Source organism: Botrytis sinoallii (genome assembly GCF_014898435.1).
Source record: "Botrytis sinoallii strain Bc 23 chromosome Unknown BSIN_024, whole genome shotgun sequence".
Lineage (NCBI taxonomy): Eukaryota > Fungi > Ascomycota > Leotiomycetes > Helotiales > Sclerotiniaceae > Botrytis > Botrytis sinoallii.
Genome location: NW_024066051.1, coordinates 104,566 through 121,856, shown reverse-complemented (window position 1 = coordinate 121,856; position 17,291 = coordinate 104,566). Strand labels below are relative to the sequence as shown.

Below are 17,291 nucleotides of genomic sequence, written 5' to 3'. Positions count from 1 at the left end.
TCATATTGTATTTTCTACAAAATATTATATCGATACCTTCGTATAGAGGTCTTCATAATTTCGACTTCTCTGCAATCATACATGCTGAATTCGGGAGACTCTCGATGCTATCCCTATCGATCTGGTCCACACTCTGATATCCGGAAACATTCATTAAGATATCGAAGTCGGCTAAGAGAGACTTCATGACATGTCGAACCCCCAGCTCACCCTTGATACTTAATCCCCAAACCCATAATCTTCCGACGAAGACAAATTTTGCCCCAAGAGCTAACGCTTTGAATACATCAGCTGCCCCACGAACTCCGGAGTCGAACATAATATAAGTCTTGTCACCTACAGCTGAAACGAAGCATCAGCATCATTTATAATTTACCGCAGAATATAAAAGATGCAGTTTGAAAAGCACCGGGGATCAACCACTCACCATTAACAATCTTTTCCAATGCATCTAGGCTTGCACAAGCTCCATCGACCTGCCTCCCAGCATGATTGGACACAACGATGCCATCAACGCCAAGCTGAACAGCCTTTCTTGCATCTGCAACATGCTGGATACCCTTCAAACAAAAAGGTTTGCCAGAACTGATTCTTTTCCATTGCTCCATGAGCCAAGGCATTTTCTCCCAGGACCAAGCGCGTCCATGCCAGACATTATCAATCCACATCGCGCCGGCCTCATTTGGTTGCTTTTTTGGATCGATACCGGCTTCTTTCAATCTTTTTTGGAAAACAGGATCAGACAGTCCCAAATCGGCCCCTACGCCATGATAGAAAGCATAATTCGAGTTCGCAGCGTCACGGTGTCTCCAAGCCAATTGCCATGTATCTAACGTCAAGATACAGACTGTAAAGCCACTATCATGTGCTCTTTGTAACAAGCTCAAGGTCAACTCATCATCATGCGGCATATATAATTGAAAAAATCTTGGTCCGGCACCGTTCGCAGCTCCCACATCTTCAATCGAGGTCGATCCTGCTGTTGATAAACAATATGGCAGATTTAATTCTTTTGCAACCTTAGCTACAGGTAATTCAGCTAATGGATTGTAAATCTTGTTGATGCCGATAGGTGCGAATCCGATTGGCGCGCTGACCTTGTGGCCAAAGATTTCCGTCTTCGTATCACGATTGCTTGTATCGACGAGCATTCGAGGGATAATTCGGTGGCGGTAGAATGCCTGTCGGTTCGCGAGGTGAGTGTAAGATTGACCTGCGTTACAGGATGCGTGATACCTATAAACAATATCAGTATCGAGATGATGTGTAGATATGCTCAAGCTCATTTCACCATCCGCCTTTTGTTAATGATTCTTTTGCCAAATCTTCGAGATCTCCTGGGTCTGTGCTAAATGGAGGGACTTCTCCAGTGTTGTCCTTCCAAAACATTTCTCGTTGATAAAGTGCCCATTGTGGAGTGTTTCTACTCTTGATATTGGGATTTTGGGGATCAGACATGATGATAGACAAGATATGAGAAGCAATTGTAGACAGCAATGAAAAGTAACGTGAAATTGGATCAAGATACTCTTGATCAAGAAGGAAATATGATACTTAACTTGAATGTCGCAGCTCATTACACAGTTGTTACTTAACATCTATGATCTCATTGTCGGCATCTTATTCCGGACTCAGAATCTCAGATGTTGTTAGTTCTAAAATAGCTGGAGTTCTACGAATGGCGAATGACAAATATCATTCACGTGACTTCGCACAGATTTTGTGGCTTGAATGTGGCTCTGCTCCCGAGGTCTCTTTGAAAGTCTCAACAACTCATGATATCACGGCGTTGCGAGTATCAGTCAGGCAAAATATGTAAATTTTATGAATGATCGTGTCGTTCTTCGTACTTCATATTCCTGTTCACTTAAACTTCTCACTTCATGGCCTCATGCCTCGGCTTTCTCATGCTCTCCTGCGCAGAGCTTACAATATTTCGCCTTTATTACCATTAGTCCTCCGAGAAACACGCAGTCTTTCATCTGCAATTAATGAATTACGATGGCTACGAGAATATGTTGATAAAACGATGAGCCATCGTGTACCCAATCACAAACGGAGGACTTTGCTAAAACTCTGCCAAAGACGTGCTATAGGGGAACCACTGCAATATATACTTGGCACTCAGCCTTTTGGGGAATTGGAAATTAAATGCCAGCCTGGAGTACTTATACCTAGGTAATACTGACAAAACACCTTCTCTCAGACTCGTATCTAACAATCAAAGGCCAGAAAACAGAGGCATACACAACATACCTAGCAGAACTTCTTATCAAAGCAAAGCGTTCATTCCACGAAACATCAGAAAACCAGCAGAACCCACTGAAGATCATTGATTTTTGTTCCGGAACTGGTTGCATTTCTCTTCTTTTATACTCACTTTTGAATAAAGTATATCCTAGACTCGAGATCGTCGGTCTAGACATCTCCAAAAAAGCGCTTGATTTATCAATTCAAAATGTTCGTTTTAATGCTCTGAACAGATCTGCACAACAAAGTGTTCGTTTTGAATTTGCTGATGTTCTCGAAGACGAGGAAAGGATCCTGGATATATTTCAAGGCGTCTGCGATGTAATTGTGTCCAATCCTCCATATATATCAGAAGATGGATTTGACAAAGAAACGACACGATCAGTTAGAAATTGGGAACCAAAACTTGCACTGGTTCCTGATGCATCGAGGCGGGAAACCATACACTTCAATGGTGATTCTGGAAATAGCTCTCTCTTCGAAGTGGAGGATATCTTTTATCATCGATTGTTGCGATTTCATTCCCTTTTAAAGTCAAAAATTCTTGTAATGGAAATAGGCGACGAGGCACAGGCAAAGAGAGTGGCCCAAATGGCAATTGGCTTTTCAGATAGGATTGAAATATGGAGGGACTGGCCAGATCAACGCGAGTTTGAAAACGAAAGTGCAGAATGTATGTTCCTTGACAATCACAAAATAGTAGTCAAAGGCACTGGAATGGTTAGAGCTGTCGTCTTGCTCTCCAATCAACATTTTGAATTATAAATATACTGGGGTACCATTAATATCATGGTCATCATGCGTGGAAGGCAATGTTTGACAGGTCACAAGATAGTGTTGGCGGTCTAATACCGAGACATTCCAGAAGCAATCTAGAAGATCTCTGGAATAATGTTCTATTGAGCGCCCCTTTTGCATTAGCCGAGTTCCCCAATTCAACCTTTTCAAAGCTTCCAGAAAACTAGCCAGAGCATTCTAAGACAGCAGCTCCACGCCTAATTCAACCGCGCATATTTTACGTCAATTCTCAGCCCGGGTAATGAAGAATTATGAGACTGGCTTCAAGTGGTTGCCATCATTTGAAAGGGAACATGTTTGTATGCAAGATCTAGTTGTTTTTTTGTCAGTTCAGACTTGGCAAGCTCGTATGGCATTTCACTTTGAAACTGCCATGAACATTCTTTCAATGACCCCTTGAATCTTATTTGCTTTGGAAAGACAGAAGCATTTTACACAATTGTTTGATAATGAATTTGGTTTCTCATATCTTAGTCCATCTAGTGTTCAAAAAGGTTCTTGCTAATTGTTCATTCATCGAGGTGCTTCTTATTACAATAAATTTTTCTTCTCTCTTCAATTATTCAATTCAACTTCCAAAGTATCACAAGTTTAAATGTATACTCAATTCTTTTTCGTACTCATTCAATTTCTGGGGTCTGTCACCTCTCGGCCAAATGCCGTAGGACAAGGCTACAGGCCAGCTGCGTTTCAAGGCCCTTCAACCCCTAAAAATGTCAATACTTTCTTCGCATTGACTGCCGGTATCAATCGTCGGAAGGGTGACCTTCCAGGCATTGCCCCGGCCAATCCGCTTCAGAAGGTGAAGAGATTCCATGCCCAAAGATACTTCATGTCTGACGCCAATAGGGACACGATTGGTACACCGAATTAGAAGTGGAAGGACAGAAATGTCCTGTCGTTATAGACACAGGCAGTAGCGATACATGGATCGTCAAACCCAACTTTACATGTTTAGATCATGGTACCGGAGCACCAACTTCACAAAGTGCATGCTTGTTTGGTCCAGGGTATGCCCCCGACTCAGGCTTCAAGCCAATCCCGAACCAACATTTCAATACTACATATGCAAGTGGGGAGAATCTAAAAGGAACATTTGGTTTCGTGGATGTAACTTTGGGTGGGATTTCGTGAGTTTTCTGATCCTCTTCATAATTCAACCGCTCACTCAGCAGTGTCAATACTCAGATTGCGACTGTTGATACAGCTGCATGGCTTGGTGATGGAACCACGAGTGGCTTGTTGGGTCTTGCATATCCATCTATGTTAGTCGCTTCTTCCCTTAGATTTGAGCTTTCCTGATTTTATTCTAGCACCGCGGCGTTCAATGGCACCACTTTTGAAAATGACAATGCGGAAACTCAGCGTAAGTGAAACTACTGTACTTGTTTCCGCGGGACTAATGACATGCAGTTCCATATGACCCTATCTTCACGACCATGCACAAAAAGCACCTCATACCCCCAATTTTCAGTCTCGCCTTGAGCAGACCCTCAAATCGCATTGGCCACGGCAATGGATATTTAGCCTTAGGCGGCTTGCCTCCCATTGCCTCCTATGGAGCTTAGGCTGTGGCGCCAATTCAAATTGTCGCCATAGGAGAAGGTTACATACAAGGAGCTCTTCCATGGCCACAGCATCGTTCGTCCGCCCCCATAAGCATCAATCATCTGTTGACACTGTACTAACCTCTTCTTAGAAGTCTACACACTCACACCAGACAATTTCATTTACCCTGGTAGTCAACGTCAAAAATGGAATCCCAAACACTGGTCCCTACTTTCCATGCCCAGCAGCAGTTCTCAAGTCCAACTCTTTATCGACTCAGGCACTACCCTTATTTTCCTCCCCAACTCCATCTCTTCCGCTCTCGCAGCACTATACAAGCCGCCTGCCGTTTACAATGCAGATCTATTCGCTTACTCTGTGCCATGTAATGCTAAAGTGCCGTATTTTGCTGTCGTTATTAGCGGCGTGTCGTTTCCTGTCGATCCAAGGGATATGGTACAGGATGATAATACGGGTACGGGTAACTGCGTGGCGGGCGTGAGTGATGGAGATCCTTTTGGCTTTTATACGCTTGGAGATGCGTTTTTGAAGAATGTAGTGGTGGTTTTTGATGTGGGGGCTTCCCAGTTGAAGTTTAGGAGTAGGGGTTTCTACTGATTTATATAACTTTGTGGCCCCTCGATCATGCTACTTCCTATCTCTGCGTTAAAATTTACTGCTTTTTCCCCTGCTCTTTGATGGTACTGTCGGTCTTTGAAGCTTATCTGACGTCTGGCCAAATTTCGGGAGCAAAAAGTGGTATGGCGTGGACATTTCACATTTTTAACGGAGTTCTGATGTTCTAAATTTCGTGCTAAAATCTTTTTTGTCATGGCTATAATGTCTAGCGTTTGGTATTATCTGTTAAAACCTTGCTCATGCTATTGCCTGCTGTACATAAACGACGCATGGGCCCAAAATACTTAGATGTTTTTTGGACTGTCGAATTTTCTGTCACTCGTCCGATATTCTTGCCATCTCTGTCTTCGGCTCAAACGGTGGGCTTTGTTGAATTTCTAGACGAAATCCCAATTTTTTTCGCCTAAACGTGCGCTTCTATTGAATCATTGCCGCAAAAGTTGTTAGATGTACGTCTTCATAATGCCTAATGGCTCCCGTCCAAAATTTCGATAACAATCTTGGGTTTGCATAGCACATAAACTTATTGTTGCCGGATCGGTTCCTGGGAAGCTTTGTCTTGCACATCTGCAAAAGTTCCATTGACTCTTGTCGTCTGAAGTTGTATTTCTCATCAATTTTGTCTGTCACAGTAGCACTACTTCACTAGATAAGAATTCTTTGATCATACGTCTTCAAACCTTAGTAGCTTTTCATCTGAACTTTCAATCCGTCAAGTGTGTCTTCAGTCGTATCGCAACGTTTACATTTTTTGTTGAAGAGGTTCTGGATGTTTTTTGCAATAATGCTGGCGGTTTTTATTTGAAGGTTTGTAACGTTTGAATGCTAGGCGTTCGATGGTATATAGTCAGTGATGGTCTCTGTCGGATCACACCAGATTTTGGCATGCAGATTACCAGCTTCCCTAGCGAGAATGCCCGCTGGCCCCGAGTGGAGCAGAATGTTTCCCACTTTTGCTCCAGTGATTCATGGTTAGAAGAATGTTCGTGGATATTTAATGTCTTCTAAACATGTATGCGTCTTTATTTTGCTCTCTGGATCGGCTTCATTGTAAGGTTTTGTAATAATACGATGACAGCTTCGCGTGTTTTTTCCTTGATAGTCGACCATTTTGAAGTAGAACTTTCAAATGAACCAGTCAGCGTATGTTTTTTTGATAAAATTTCATTCGGCCATCATCTGCTCAACAGGTATGGAGAGAATTGAGAGTGGGAGTATGACCGTCTCTGTTACTTCTTGCATTGAAGATGCTAATTTATCCTTCCACGCCCTGGGTCATAATGAAACCGCCACTGCATTCTCCCGATGAGAATCTGGAACACAGCCATGGTTCTTACTCCTTGATTTTAGAATCGTATCCTCCAAGGCGTCACATGGAAGCTTGCTTCAGAGCGGGACGAACCGTTCACATATCGTTGTGGGGGGGGCATCATGAAGAATGAATGGCCGGGCAAGAAGTTCTCTGCCTTGTCGATTTCCAACGAATACAGCCGCATCAAGCAGCTCTCGTTCTTGATGCAATAATCTCGTAGTTAATCTTGATCCACTGAGCCCCCAAGTCTTGAAGGAGATAAATTGCTGCTGATCTTTGTATTATTCCTGCACTCGCTCGCCTTTGGACCCGTTTCTTGTCAACATAAAGACCCTCTTTTCTCAGCCATTGAGACCCCGGTAATCCATCGATCAAGGCGGCATAGAAACTTGTTCAGAAGTCACTGTTACCAAGGTGAGAAAGACAGTCCTTCAGGTTCCACGTTTCCGGCGAGAGCATGAAATGAATTTGGCCCCATGCTACGATCGGCAAGATTGGGGTCAAGTAAGATTTGTCACTTGCCTTGGAGACCCACATTCACCGGGAGAGGGCATTTGTTGATCATAATTCTCTCTACTATGACGGTGTTCCGATTTGCCATGCACAACATCAGACCATAATTCGATCAAACAGGATTTTGATTCTAGCCAACTTTCATTTTAATGTTGCGACTATGGTTTCTTTCCGGGGCCTCTAGCTCCACCCAATTTTATCTTCAAAACATACCCATTACTAATAATCTTCTCTACTCTATTCCTACTTACTACATCAAGTTTTTTGGTTGTACTGAGAGCCTCTGGAGTATTCGATTTCAACGTCGTCTGCATTCATCCGTCTACATATATCACACAATACATGTACAAAATTCCAAATATAAACTGTCTTTATGTTACTTCACCTCACTGTGCGTCAGTATTCAGCTGAAGAGTGGCTCAAAAAAGTCGTGATATATACAAGGTCACAATTGAGGCTGTGTTGTAGTATTGTATTTCGAGAATCAAATTCAATAGTCCAGTCCGATTGTAGCTCGGCGAAGCGAACATGGTATTGTTATCTGCATTGCAGCCGTACAGCTGGCAGGAAACCGTTGGGGGCGAAATGCGGGGGAAGGGAGATATGGGGATGGGCCGGAAAAGATGATGAGCTGGCTGATAAGTTCTGGTTGTTACACGGAAACGAGAACTTCGTATGTAGTTGACAGATGTATACATTAAGATATGCGGAGAGCTGTGTTGGGGTGAAGATTGGTTGATTAAAAGTACCTAGCATCTGTATCTAAGCTCCAGTTGCGCTTTACAAAGAAACCTTGAAACGGCCTGAACTTGGTCGGGAGCAAAGATAACTGGACCCGTTGAAGACGTCAAGAAAAATTTAGGCTGCAGCATTCTCTGATTCTTCGCTATTGATGGTTGCAACTTTGCAAAAATCAAATGTTCACTGCATGCATATTGACATCAAGATGAAAACCTTGAAACACGCTTGAAGGATTCTTCCTTTACGACTTCGAAAAGGGGTCTGCGTTCAAAGGCGCGCGTGGATATAGCTGGACGATGGGATGAAAAACGATGTCGGCGTAAACACGTGAGAAGTCTGCATCTGATCGATACGAAGATGGCTTTCTTGGAGGAATTAGATAAGATATGCTGTTTTGACTGCCGCCTGGAAACTGAGGTTGGAATCTGGAAATTTGGAAAGGAAATAAGGTGTTGTTGGAAGGGGGTGAGGGGAATGAGAACCCCCAGAAACCTATATTGAATTGAAACATGCCGAATAGGAAACGGATATTTTGCTTCCGCCGCTGCTATCATTCATTTTTGTTTGTCCCTATCATTTTTTTTTTTTGTTTTTTTTGCGCAATTATAAACTTTCCAATTGTTTGGATAATTCGGTTGAGCCCGTACCGAACGGATATGTTGGGCGCCGGCTGGCTGCCCCTTCATCTAGTCGTCAAAAAGCAATATGGGTTAAATTCCATGTGTGTGGGTGGGTATCTCTTGTGAAGAAAATGTGATAGACATGCTTGCTAGATGCAGTCATCCGCATTTCTGGACTGTGGTGGACAAATCACAAGACTTTTTATTTCAGCGTTTAATATCAATGGAGTCCAGAATGAAAAATCAGCAAACGAATTAGTGGTCGGCATATGGCGGTTCATAGAAGTCGTCCAAAAGAAGAATCGTGTGCAGAATATCTTCAATTGTGTGGCTTGAATTAACATTCATAGTACCTAGGTATCGATGTACAGTACCCTTTTCACGAAAGAACCTTGGGAACATGTACTTGCCGCTCATCAGAACCCTTGAATGAATCAAGTTTTAGTTTGCTTGATCTCAAAAATGCCTCCCGACTCAGAAGTTCGCGCTTGGGTGTAGGTCAATACCAGGCCAGGCCTGCCACGGTACTGTAATTCGATCTGTTGTACCTCCACGCGCTCCTCGTAACTGACATATTGGCTACCTCGTTGTCACAACCTTTGACTCGAATCCTCGTTCTTCTTGCATGTCAAACCGTCGAGAATTGCATTAAACCTGCAGGTAAAACCATATCACATCCAAAAACATAATATCGGTCCTTCTGTCCCGGAGTTTCTCGACCAAGCATTTTGTTTTTTTCGGCATTTAGGGTTTCTTGATTGATTTCGTTATGAATTACTTAGCTGAGACATTTCGATATATTTCTTCGGATCAATTGGATGCCATCCTTGGACGAGAACCTGAAAGTTCCTGTACTCTTGTTTAAGGTCTGGGGTAGCAATCCCTCCGTGCCACCCTTGATGAGATGATTGAAGGGATGACGGAGCGCCCGATAAAGGAATCAAGCAGGGCATAAACGATAAAATTGCATATTTTTTGAATTATTAAGTAGCCAAAGAAAAAGTTAGTATCGAACAGCCTAAATATACGCGTGATGATCTCCTGTACTTGGTGAATCCAATTGTAGAAGACAGACACACGTTTTCTCCAGGTTCCAGAATGCTTCCACGGCATCACAATGAAGCATTGCATTTGCATTTGAAGGAGTAGGAGCAGTGCAATGTTGGATTGGCAGTATGTGTAGTTTTTTGTGGATTACAACGTCCAATTCACGGGACGGGGAACTTTCTGCTTTGTTGCATCGTGGGATAAGGCTGGTCGGCAAGGCTACTCGAGCGTGGTGAAAGTAGTGTTTCTCTTCTACAACAGCGTTCCATTCATTAGGCTTTAGGGCAGAGTAAATTTCCGGAGGCGATAAATGTCGTCGGAGGCTTAATTCGCGGTATCAATGATAGCTGAAGGTGTCTTAGTTATTGAACGGTTCTTGATTTGAGCGTCTATTCAAACTTATGACAGGCCTCACGACAAGCATCGAAAGCCTATAATCTTAATGTGTTTCATTTTAGAATTTTCTTTAACGTTTAAGGCTTTCTACAGATGGTTGCAATACATACATTATCTACAAGCGTTTATTTGACGGAGCTAGTGCAAACATTTATGCGAGCTTGAAGAAATCCGAAAACCCTCCTAGTCTTCTTAGCCCTCTGTAGATATCTTGAAAGGATTGATGAAGTTTGACGAGCCACCACCTACAAACAGAAGCACATGCTATCATGGTAACACTCCCGGTAATAGTATCTAGATGCCTAGGTATCTATCACTTTCGGAGATACCTACTCGACAGCTACCGAATAGCTACGATCTCGAACCCGCTTTTAACTCAATCGAAAGTTGAAAATGCATTGAACAGTACTTGAACATGCCACCATACATTTGCGATCCTGGGTGAGCCCCTACACCCTTGTCGTGGGTGGATAAAACGTACATATCTCGTGAAGCTTATCTAACTTGGGCTTAGAATAATGTTAACCCCTTCATCTTCCGTAGCCCCACAAGTTCTTTCGCACATTTGTCTCGGGAGAACCAAGCCTAATTCAAACCCATGGACATTACTAGGGATGTATGTATGTTCAGATAATGGGTTGATATTCGGGATAATGCAGGGCGATCAGAGGTAAGATATTTGACAAGAATTCAAATCTTGTCTTCGATATCAGCTCACAGTAGGTGAGAAATAGACCGTGGATTATCCAGATAATATCGTATGCTCAAGCTAAAAATATTTTTCTTCCGGATATGTAGTAGTACATTATCATCCTTCAATCTTGATGCACCTCGCACTGTCAGATTTTATCGCCGGGTTCGTATTCACATCCGCCGCCGCAACAAGCGAAATCTCACGCGAAGCACAAAAAAAACATTTGCAGAGATGTGAAGCCAAACCTTGGTAATATTTAGGACACCCCAGGATAATTTTCAAATCCACTTACCGAACTATAACTCATTTAGGCCATATCCTCATCTCCGCCCACGGCTGACAGTCCTAGCTATCATTCGTCAGAAGATCATCAAGGATACTGTCTAGGGCCCTGGAAATAATTTATATTGGTTGGTGCTGAATAAGACTTGACAAGACCTAATGCTGCGTTAGCTCGTTAGACATGGAAAAAGAACTGATTACAAACGCGAGAAAAGGAAAGCATCAACAAACCAAAACATAAGACGAAATGACATCGGACAATGTTGGTACTTGGGGCGCTTGGGGGCTTGAGATATCTTTTTGATCGTAAGCTTGTGGAATGGTTGCCGGCCGGATTTATTGACAGGTCAGGGGCACCTGTTGGTCAAGGCTATTTCACCTTATGGGAGCTATACTTATTTGGATATGCCTGTCAGCGGATTCCATCCTCTTTTGAGAGATGACCGTGAGGCGGTACACGGTTCCCCCCCTTGAACTATACATCGTTTACGGATTTATCCTTGTCCGTCAACGTCTTTTTCGATATTCCCTCTGAAGATCTCCAATTCGCCATGGTTTTCGATTTTAGGCACTGAGAGATGGAAGCATAAAGCTCTCCCCAATAGGATCAATCTAGCCCATATACTTATACACTATCACTAATGCAGATCACGCGCCAGCCACTTCTACTCGTTCGAGATAATATATGCCATGGGGGTACTCATATACATTGCCCTTTCGAAGAGGGGAACGGAACACAAATGAGGCCAAAGCAGTTATCCACCTGCCTACTTGACAAAGAATTCGGAAGGACGTTAGACCCATCATGAGGCTTGCTTGCATCCCGCACCTTAGTCTCGTCCTTTGGCCCCTTTGGTAGACCATGTTTAGATTCACGAATAAGAGCTTAGCTTCCGAACCCAGTATAAGCTTGTACTCCGGCCTTCATCTTCCCTTTCATCCCATAATACATCATGCTAAACACTCCATGAAGAATCACTTTTATGGATAAATGTTTAACTCTTGATCTTCAATCATTAATCGACCAATAATCAAAACTTCTTTCTTCAGATGCTTCAATGTCCATAACACAAACAACAACGATGGCAGCCATAAAGCCAGAAGAGTCAGAACATTCAATTTGGCAAAGCTATGCTCTCCAACCACCTCATACTTCTCATCAAACGGCCTTCGAGTCAAATTTTCCTTCTGGTCCTCTGGCATTGCCGTATCATGCAAGACAGAAGGGAGGGTACCGATCAATGGATATTTCTTCAATCAACACAAGACCTCCCCACAGGGAAGGAAATGGGGTGTTGACTGCTTCACCACCACCACTAAATTCACATCATAGCTACCCTTCTCTCAAACGACCGTTTCATTCTACAGATGATTCGCCCTATGGCGAAGTAGTGCAGGACTTCCGGGAAGACTTGTCAGAACATCCAAAACCTAATATTAGTCAGGATCACAGACTACTTTCCTTTAGTAGACGACAGCCAAAGCACACTATCGTAGACCAACATGGAAGAATACAACAGCTAGACCTTTCAGCGCAAATTCACGGAATGTTCTTTTTATCGGAAATGACAACCCCCACGGGCGAGGGAGTGATTGTCCAGCCAGAGCTGACCTGTTACCGGAGGAACCTATTTCAAATTTCCGGGTCCGTTACTACGCCCCGAGGCGCCTTATCCGTGATTACGGAACGCGGAGAACGTATTCCAATTTTGTCCCTAGAAGTAACGATCAGTGCCACGGAATCAGTTGATGGCCATTCTGTCAAACTGATTGTCATCCCATGGAAAACACCTCCACCAAACTCCCCTGAAGTAACACCTGGCCAGGAGCAGGAGCCATCGTCTATTCCACTACTTCCATTTGACGATGGAGCTCCAGATACAAACAACGAGTTCGCCGTCTACCCTATAGCCTACAGAAGACTTCAATTTAGAATCGCGACCGCTAACAATGGCCGGAGACGAGAGCTGCAACAGCATTTTACCTTGCATTTAAATGTTGTAGGAACTTTGGGAAACAACACGAAGATCAATGTTTGTGAGACAGCGACAGCGCCAATTGTGGTCAGAGGTCGAAGTCCGAGGAACTTCCAAGCAAGGAAGGAAATTGCACTCGTCGGGTCATCAGCCTCTCGGGGCCAAGCACCAGAATTGCAGATCACAAGTAGCAATACGTCTGGTAGTGCTACAATGAAACCAAAATTGGCAAAACCTCAGACCCTTGAACTACCTCGATCGCCATTCAATTTCGACGCAAGCAATCTTCCTGTATCTCCACATTTGATGAGACAACAGTAAGTTCTTTCACTCAGTGTCATGTTATTCATCCCGATTTTGACTTGAAGTCGAATGATCTCGGAATCATTTTCAACTTCGTAACATCTGCCTTGACTGTAAGCTGACATGGCCAAATTAGAACTCTACCATCATGGTTCGCCCCGCCGCATTCATCTGAGCACACCCCAGGCCCATCAACTCCGAACTACCAAGGACCCCCGCCGTCGTTATCGATGGATAATTATCTCCAAGGAAACCATTCCAGTTCAGAGAATCCACAAACCCACTCTCCAGCCTCTACAATGCCAGCACCTGCACCTCCAGTACGATCATATACGTACCAAAGTACAACTTCACCAAGTGGGGCTCCCATACGATTCATCGACAGCAATCCACGGCCCGCAAAATCACCTCGCCATCAAGCACCCCCCGAACTGAACTCTTCTTTCTCTTCCGATTTCACAGCTCGGTTCAACGCACCTACGCCATATAGTTCTGCCAGTGACCCTGCGCAACCAAGAGAATACTTCCCTACATCTATGTCTATGCAACCATGGACCACTGCTCAAGACACCGCGTCTACGTATGGAACTACGCTACCCGCAGTCACTAGCTCCCACTATGAATATTCTGGAGATCAGCATTACGTAAAAGAAGAAGGCCACTCTCAACCACCACCGCCGCATCAACAGCCCAGTCAACAGCATTACACTTGGAGCGCCGCATAGTTTTATTGAACTTTAACGCACTGCATTAATTCAGCATTTCATTAAGAACTCATTCCAGTACACATACGCATCGGATATCAGATATCAGGCCTTGTATGCCAGAATCCAGAAATTCATGCATCATTTCCTCGCACTGTGTCAATCTCTTTTTTTATTAATTCTGCACTTCAGTCAGTACCCAAGGGAATCAGCCCCCAGTTTCATGTTTATATGTGCTCTCTTTTGAGATGGAAGGAAACGAAGCAATGGAATAGGATGATATGGGATACATTATGGTATTCCCCAGCGAACTGAAAATTCAGCATAGGCATCATACATAGCAAGCGATGGCGTAGGAAAAATGGTGGTGAACTTTAGGTTTCTCTTGTCTCCTTTTCTTTTGGCATCTCTTTCATGCTTCTTACACTGCGGATACATGGGGTGGATGGATGATTTGGATGATATCAATATATGGATGGAACAATGGATGTACTTTTATAAACTCATGTTATGATCAGACTTGATACCCTCATTAATTCCTTAATACACCGTCAAATCTAAATCAACGAAAACGTTGGGTGAAATTTCAAACCTTTTAAAATACAGGATTTGTTCTTTGATTTCGATCATCTGTGAAATATGTAACGTTGCTCTTTTACATAAAAAATACCAAGTGAAGTCTAAACAAAAGATCGCGGGCCAGCCCGTTGCACAATTGGTCATTCTTGGCCCCCGCATAGACTTAATTTCAATCCCCACCAAAAAAATATGTCGAGAGCTTCGATGCAGAAACATTGGTCAAGCTTCACAACAACATAACAATAAACATGTTTGACCTCCCGGACGCGAAACGGTGAGTTTGTTATTGCTCCATGAGAGAAAGACACCAGTTTGAACATCTGCTGACATTGATGGATAGTGTGCGCCGTTCAGATCTATATACTCGATCCTCATCATCATCTCCCGAACCTCCTTCACCAATCGACCCTGATGTCTCTGCTCGATTTCACAACCAGCTTGCTTCACTTTATGGACCTATTTCATTTCAATCGTGCGGGACCGAGAACGCGTTAAACATTGAACCCATAAACGATGCTCCACATTCACCACCACTGGAGGATGACCAGGACCAGGCAGAGGAATTCGACTTTCGGCTTTTCTCAAATGTCAAAGAAGGCAAGATAGTCCTCAAGGAGGAGGCAATTGATAAAGGGATTTTTGTTGTTCGGGAAAGGGACAAGAGTTACTACTTCACCGGTCCAATTGAGGGGCAACGTAAAGAGGAATACGCCATTGCGGCAATTAGTGGAGAAGATGTTTTGGAAGGCAGAGAAAAAAGATATTGGGGCTTGGAAGTTCCGTGGCGAGTCCGGGTTGTGAAGATTGGTGTTAGTGGGCAGAAAAAATTGGGAAGCAATGGCCTCTTCGGGGCCAGAAATAGTTCCAGTGGGGAGAAGAAGAGGAAACTAGGCAAGAAGATGAGGATTCTCATGAGAGAGAGGAGAAGGTCAATCGAGGCTCAAGAACAGGCAATGACGAGGGAGAAGGAAAGCAAAGAGGAGGCAGACAAAGAGAGGAGAGCTAGAAAGAACAGAGAGAAAAAAGTCAAGAGGAAGGCAAAGGAGAAGGCGTTGAAAGCTGCTGCCGGGGGGAATAAACAGACCGAGCCCGGAGTTGACGGAGCTGATGAATGAAGATGAAAGGACCAATTCTTTTTCGGTCGCTGCCGGATCGACATTTACGATGGGAGAAGAACCAAATCTTTCAATCTGCGATTCGTAACCCCACTCGAACTTCCGATAACCTTCGATCCTCCCATGCGCATCTACGAAGGACGAAAACCCCTCCAAAAAACCCCTTGCGTAAATGCAACCATAATTTAATACCCCCCACTATACAACTTCTTTGTCGCATCTCACCCACAACACAAACGGGAAGGACACACACTATCCAACCCAACTTAACAACTTTTCCTCGTGGTTTCTAGGATTTAGCATTAAAGTTATGCATTTGACATATCACAACGGTAATACTTGTACAACACGTTCCTTCCGTCCCGTGCTCAGGAGGAGGCTTGAAAGCCTCAATCATAGCCTCGATCCTTTAGTCGCATCTACGAGAACGCAAAATACCTTCAGAACATTCACGAAAACACATGCCCTATTCCTTTCATTTTTAAGGATTCCGAAGGATCAAATAACATGAAATGAAGGATTCCTTCTCTCACACCATTGCTTCCCTAAATCAAAGACAGTCAAGCATATCAAGTCCTTCACTTGTACCTATTTGCCGGTCCCTGCAGCTACGTCGTACCTCTGCGACTTTGTACATTTCTGGGAATACCTTGGCCGCCGGCTTGCTAGTATGACAAATAGATTATTCCATGGGATGGCATGTTCCATGCCACGATTGATTTTCGGATTGAACACCTTCCATAAACAACCAAGTATACATCTATCTACCCGGCATGCAGTTTTAGCCTTGGCCTCAAATAAGACCCTGCGGGCATTAGCACATAAGGTCTAGGTACATGGCTTTCTAGCTTATCCGCTCCACCCCCGCTGTTACGTTGCCCCGCCGTGCCACATCGATACAGGAACAATCTATATGGCCATGGCTGTAATATGGTTAATCTTCGTCTATAATATACTTACAATAGTGGATATGGGAAAATTTGTAAGTAACGAAGAGAAAAATAATGGAAACTAAATATCCTTGGTTATCCACACGAGGCACAGTCGTGGCGCCCTTGCGCGGTACGGGATCGGAGGATATTTCCCCTTTGGGTAATTGCTCATATATTCAGACGATCTCTTGTTGATCGAGCGGAAAAATACCTATGGCCAAGATAGGTGGTACAAACTCTATTTTTTTTTGCCGGGCTTATTTACGTATTCACGTATTGAGGATTTGTATCACCGGACTTGTACTCAAGTATTTTATTTTGTTTCTGAATAGTGGCTGGGAACAAATTGATGGTCAGCGAGACGAAAGTGATGGTGACATGGTGTGCTATGTCAGATGTTTAAATGTCAAATTAATCTACGCTAGTGCGTATTTGGTTACACCATACTGAATGCTGATATTACATTCACAAGATAACTCATTACTTGACTGGTGGACCTAGGTACTTGCTTACTTACTCAATGAGTAAGTAATGTTCCATATTTAATTTTGGCTCAGTGTAGTCACTCCATTATACTATTTCTTTAGTGGTTACTATACAATGTACGAAGAAGTATAGTAATTGGTTTAAACCAAATGCTAATAGGCAAGGGTTCACTAGTCAAGGATTTAGTGATTACTTTCTGCAACGAACCCCAAGCTATCACATACATACAAGTCTTGAGCGGATAGACGGACGAGACCGACGCTTATTTAGTGTTGATGCACGTATGTATGTACGGCACCTTTGAAGTTTGAAGGTTGAAGGTTTAAGATGCTTGAGGGGATTGTTTCGGGTCATCT

At 43.5% G+C, this 17,291-nt stretch overlaps 5 protein-coding genes across 5 annotated transcripts; 4 read left to right on the top strand and 1 right to left on the bottom strand.

The window, feature by feature from the left end:
* Positions 1 to 52: 52 nt before the first annotated feature.
* Positions 53 to 1,458, bottom strand: EAF02_010101 (uncharacterized protein; the record flags this gene model as incomplete). The annotated part of the gene is made up of 3 exons (XM_038906149.1): positions 53 to 342; positions 428 to 1,236; positions 1,292 to 1,458. 3 exons carry the CDS (start codon positions 1,456 to 1,458, stop codon positions 53 to 55), a joined length of 1,266 nt encoding a protein of 421 aa, XP_038753876.1.
* Positions 1,459 to 1,891: 433 nt separating this feature from the next.
* Positions 1,892 to 3,603, top strand: EAF02_010100 (uncharacterized protein; the record flags this gene model as incomplete). The annotated part of the gene is made up of 3 exons (XM_038906148.1): positions 1,892 to 2,039; positions 2,228 to 3,347; positions 3,570 to 3,603. 2 exons carry the CDS (start codon positions 1,892 to 1,894, stop codon positions 3,013 to 3,015), a joined length of 936 nt encoding a protein of 311 aa, XP_038753875.1. The 3' UTR covers positions 3,016 to 3,347; positions 3,570 to 3,603.
* A 40-nt stretch (positions 3,604 to 3,643) lies between these two features.
* Positions 3,644 to 5,214, top strand: EAF02_010099 (uncharacterized protein; the record flags this gene model as incomplete). Its single annotated transcript, XM_038906147.1, has 7 exons — positions 3,644 to 3,850; positions 3,898 to 4,178; positions 4,224 to 4,313; positions 4,362 to 4,414; positions 4,462 to 4,584; positions 4,648 to 4,689; positions 4,748 to 5,214. 7 exons carry the CDS (start codon positions 3,644 to 3,646, stop codon positions 5,212 to 5,214), a joined length of 1,263 nt encoding a protein of 420 aa, XP_038753874.1.
* Positions 5,215 to 11,119: 5,905 nt separating this feature from the next.
* EAF02_010098 (uncharacterized protein) lies at positions 11,120 to 14,415 on the top strand. The gene is made up of 2 exons (XM_038906146.1): positions 11,120 to 13,133; positions 13,256 to 14,415. The coding sequence occupies exons 1-2, from the start codon at positions 11,899 to 11,901 to the stop codon at positions 13,842 to 13,844; spliced, it is 1,824 nt and encodes a 607-aa protein (XP_038753873.1). The 5' UTR covers positions 11,120 to 11,898; the 3' UTR covers positions 13,845 to 14,415.
* Positions 14,416 to 14,650: 235 nt separating this feature from the next.
* EAF02_010097 (uncharacterized protein) lies at positions 14,651 to 15,517 on the top strand (the record flags this gene model as incomplete). Its single annotated transcript, XM_038906145.1, has 2 exons — positions 14,651 to 14,676; positions 14,743 to 15,517. 2 exons carry the CDS (start codon positions 14,651 to 14,653, stop codon positions 15,515 to 15,517), a joined length of 801 nt encoding a protein of 266 aa, XP_038753872.1.
* Positions 15,518 to 17,291: the final 1,774 nt, after the last annotated feature.

Bases quoted from the DNA above. Each gene is read 5' to 3' on its own strand.
- EAF02_010098 (XM_038906146.1), top strand. From the start codon at position 11,899: ATGTCCATAACACAAACAACAACGATGGCAGCCATAAAGCCAGAAGAG. The intron at 13,134-13,255 runs GTAAGTTCTTTC...TGGCCAAATTAG, and splicing joins CCACATTTGATGAGACAACA to AACTCTACCATCATGGTTCG.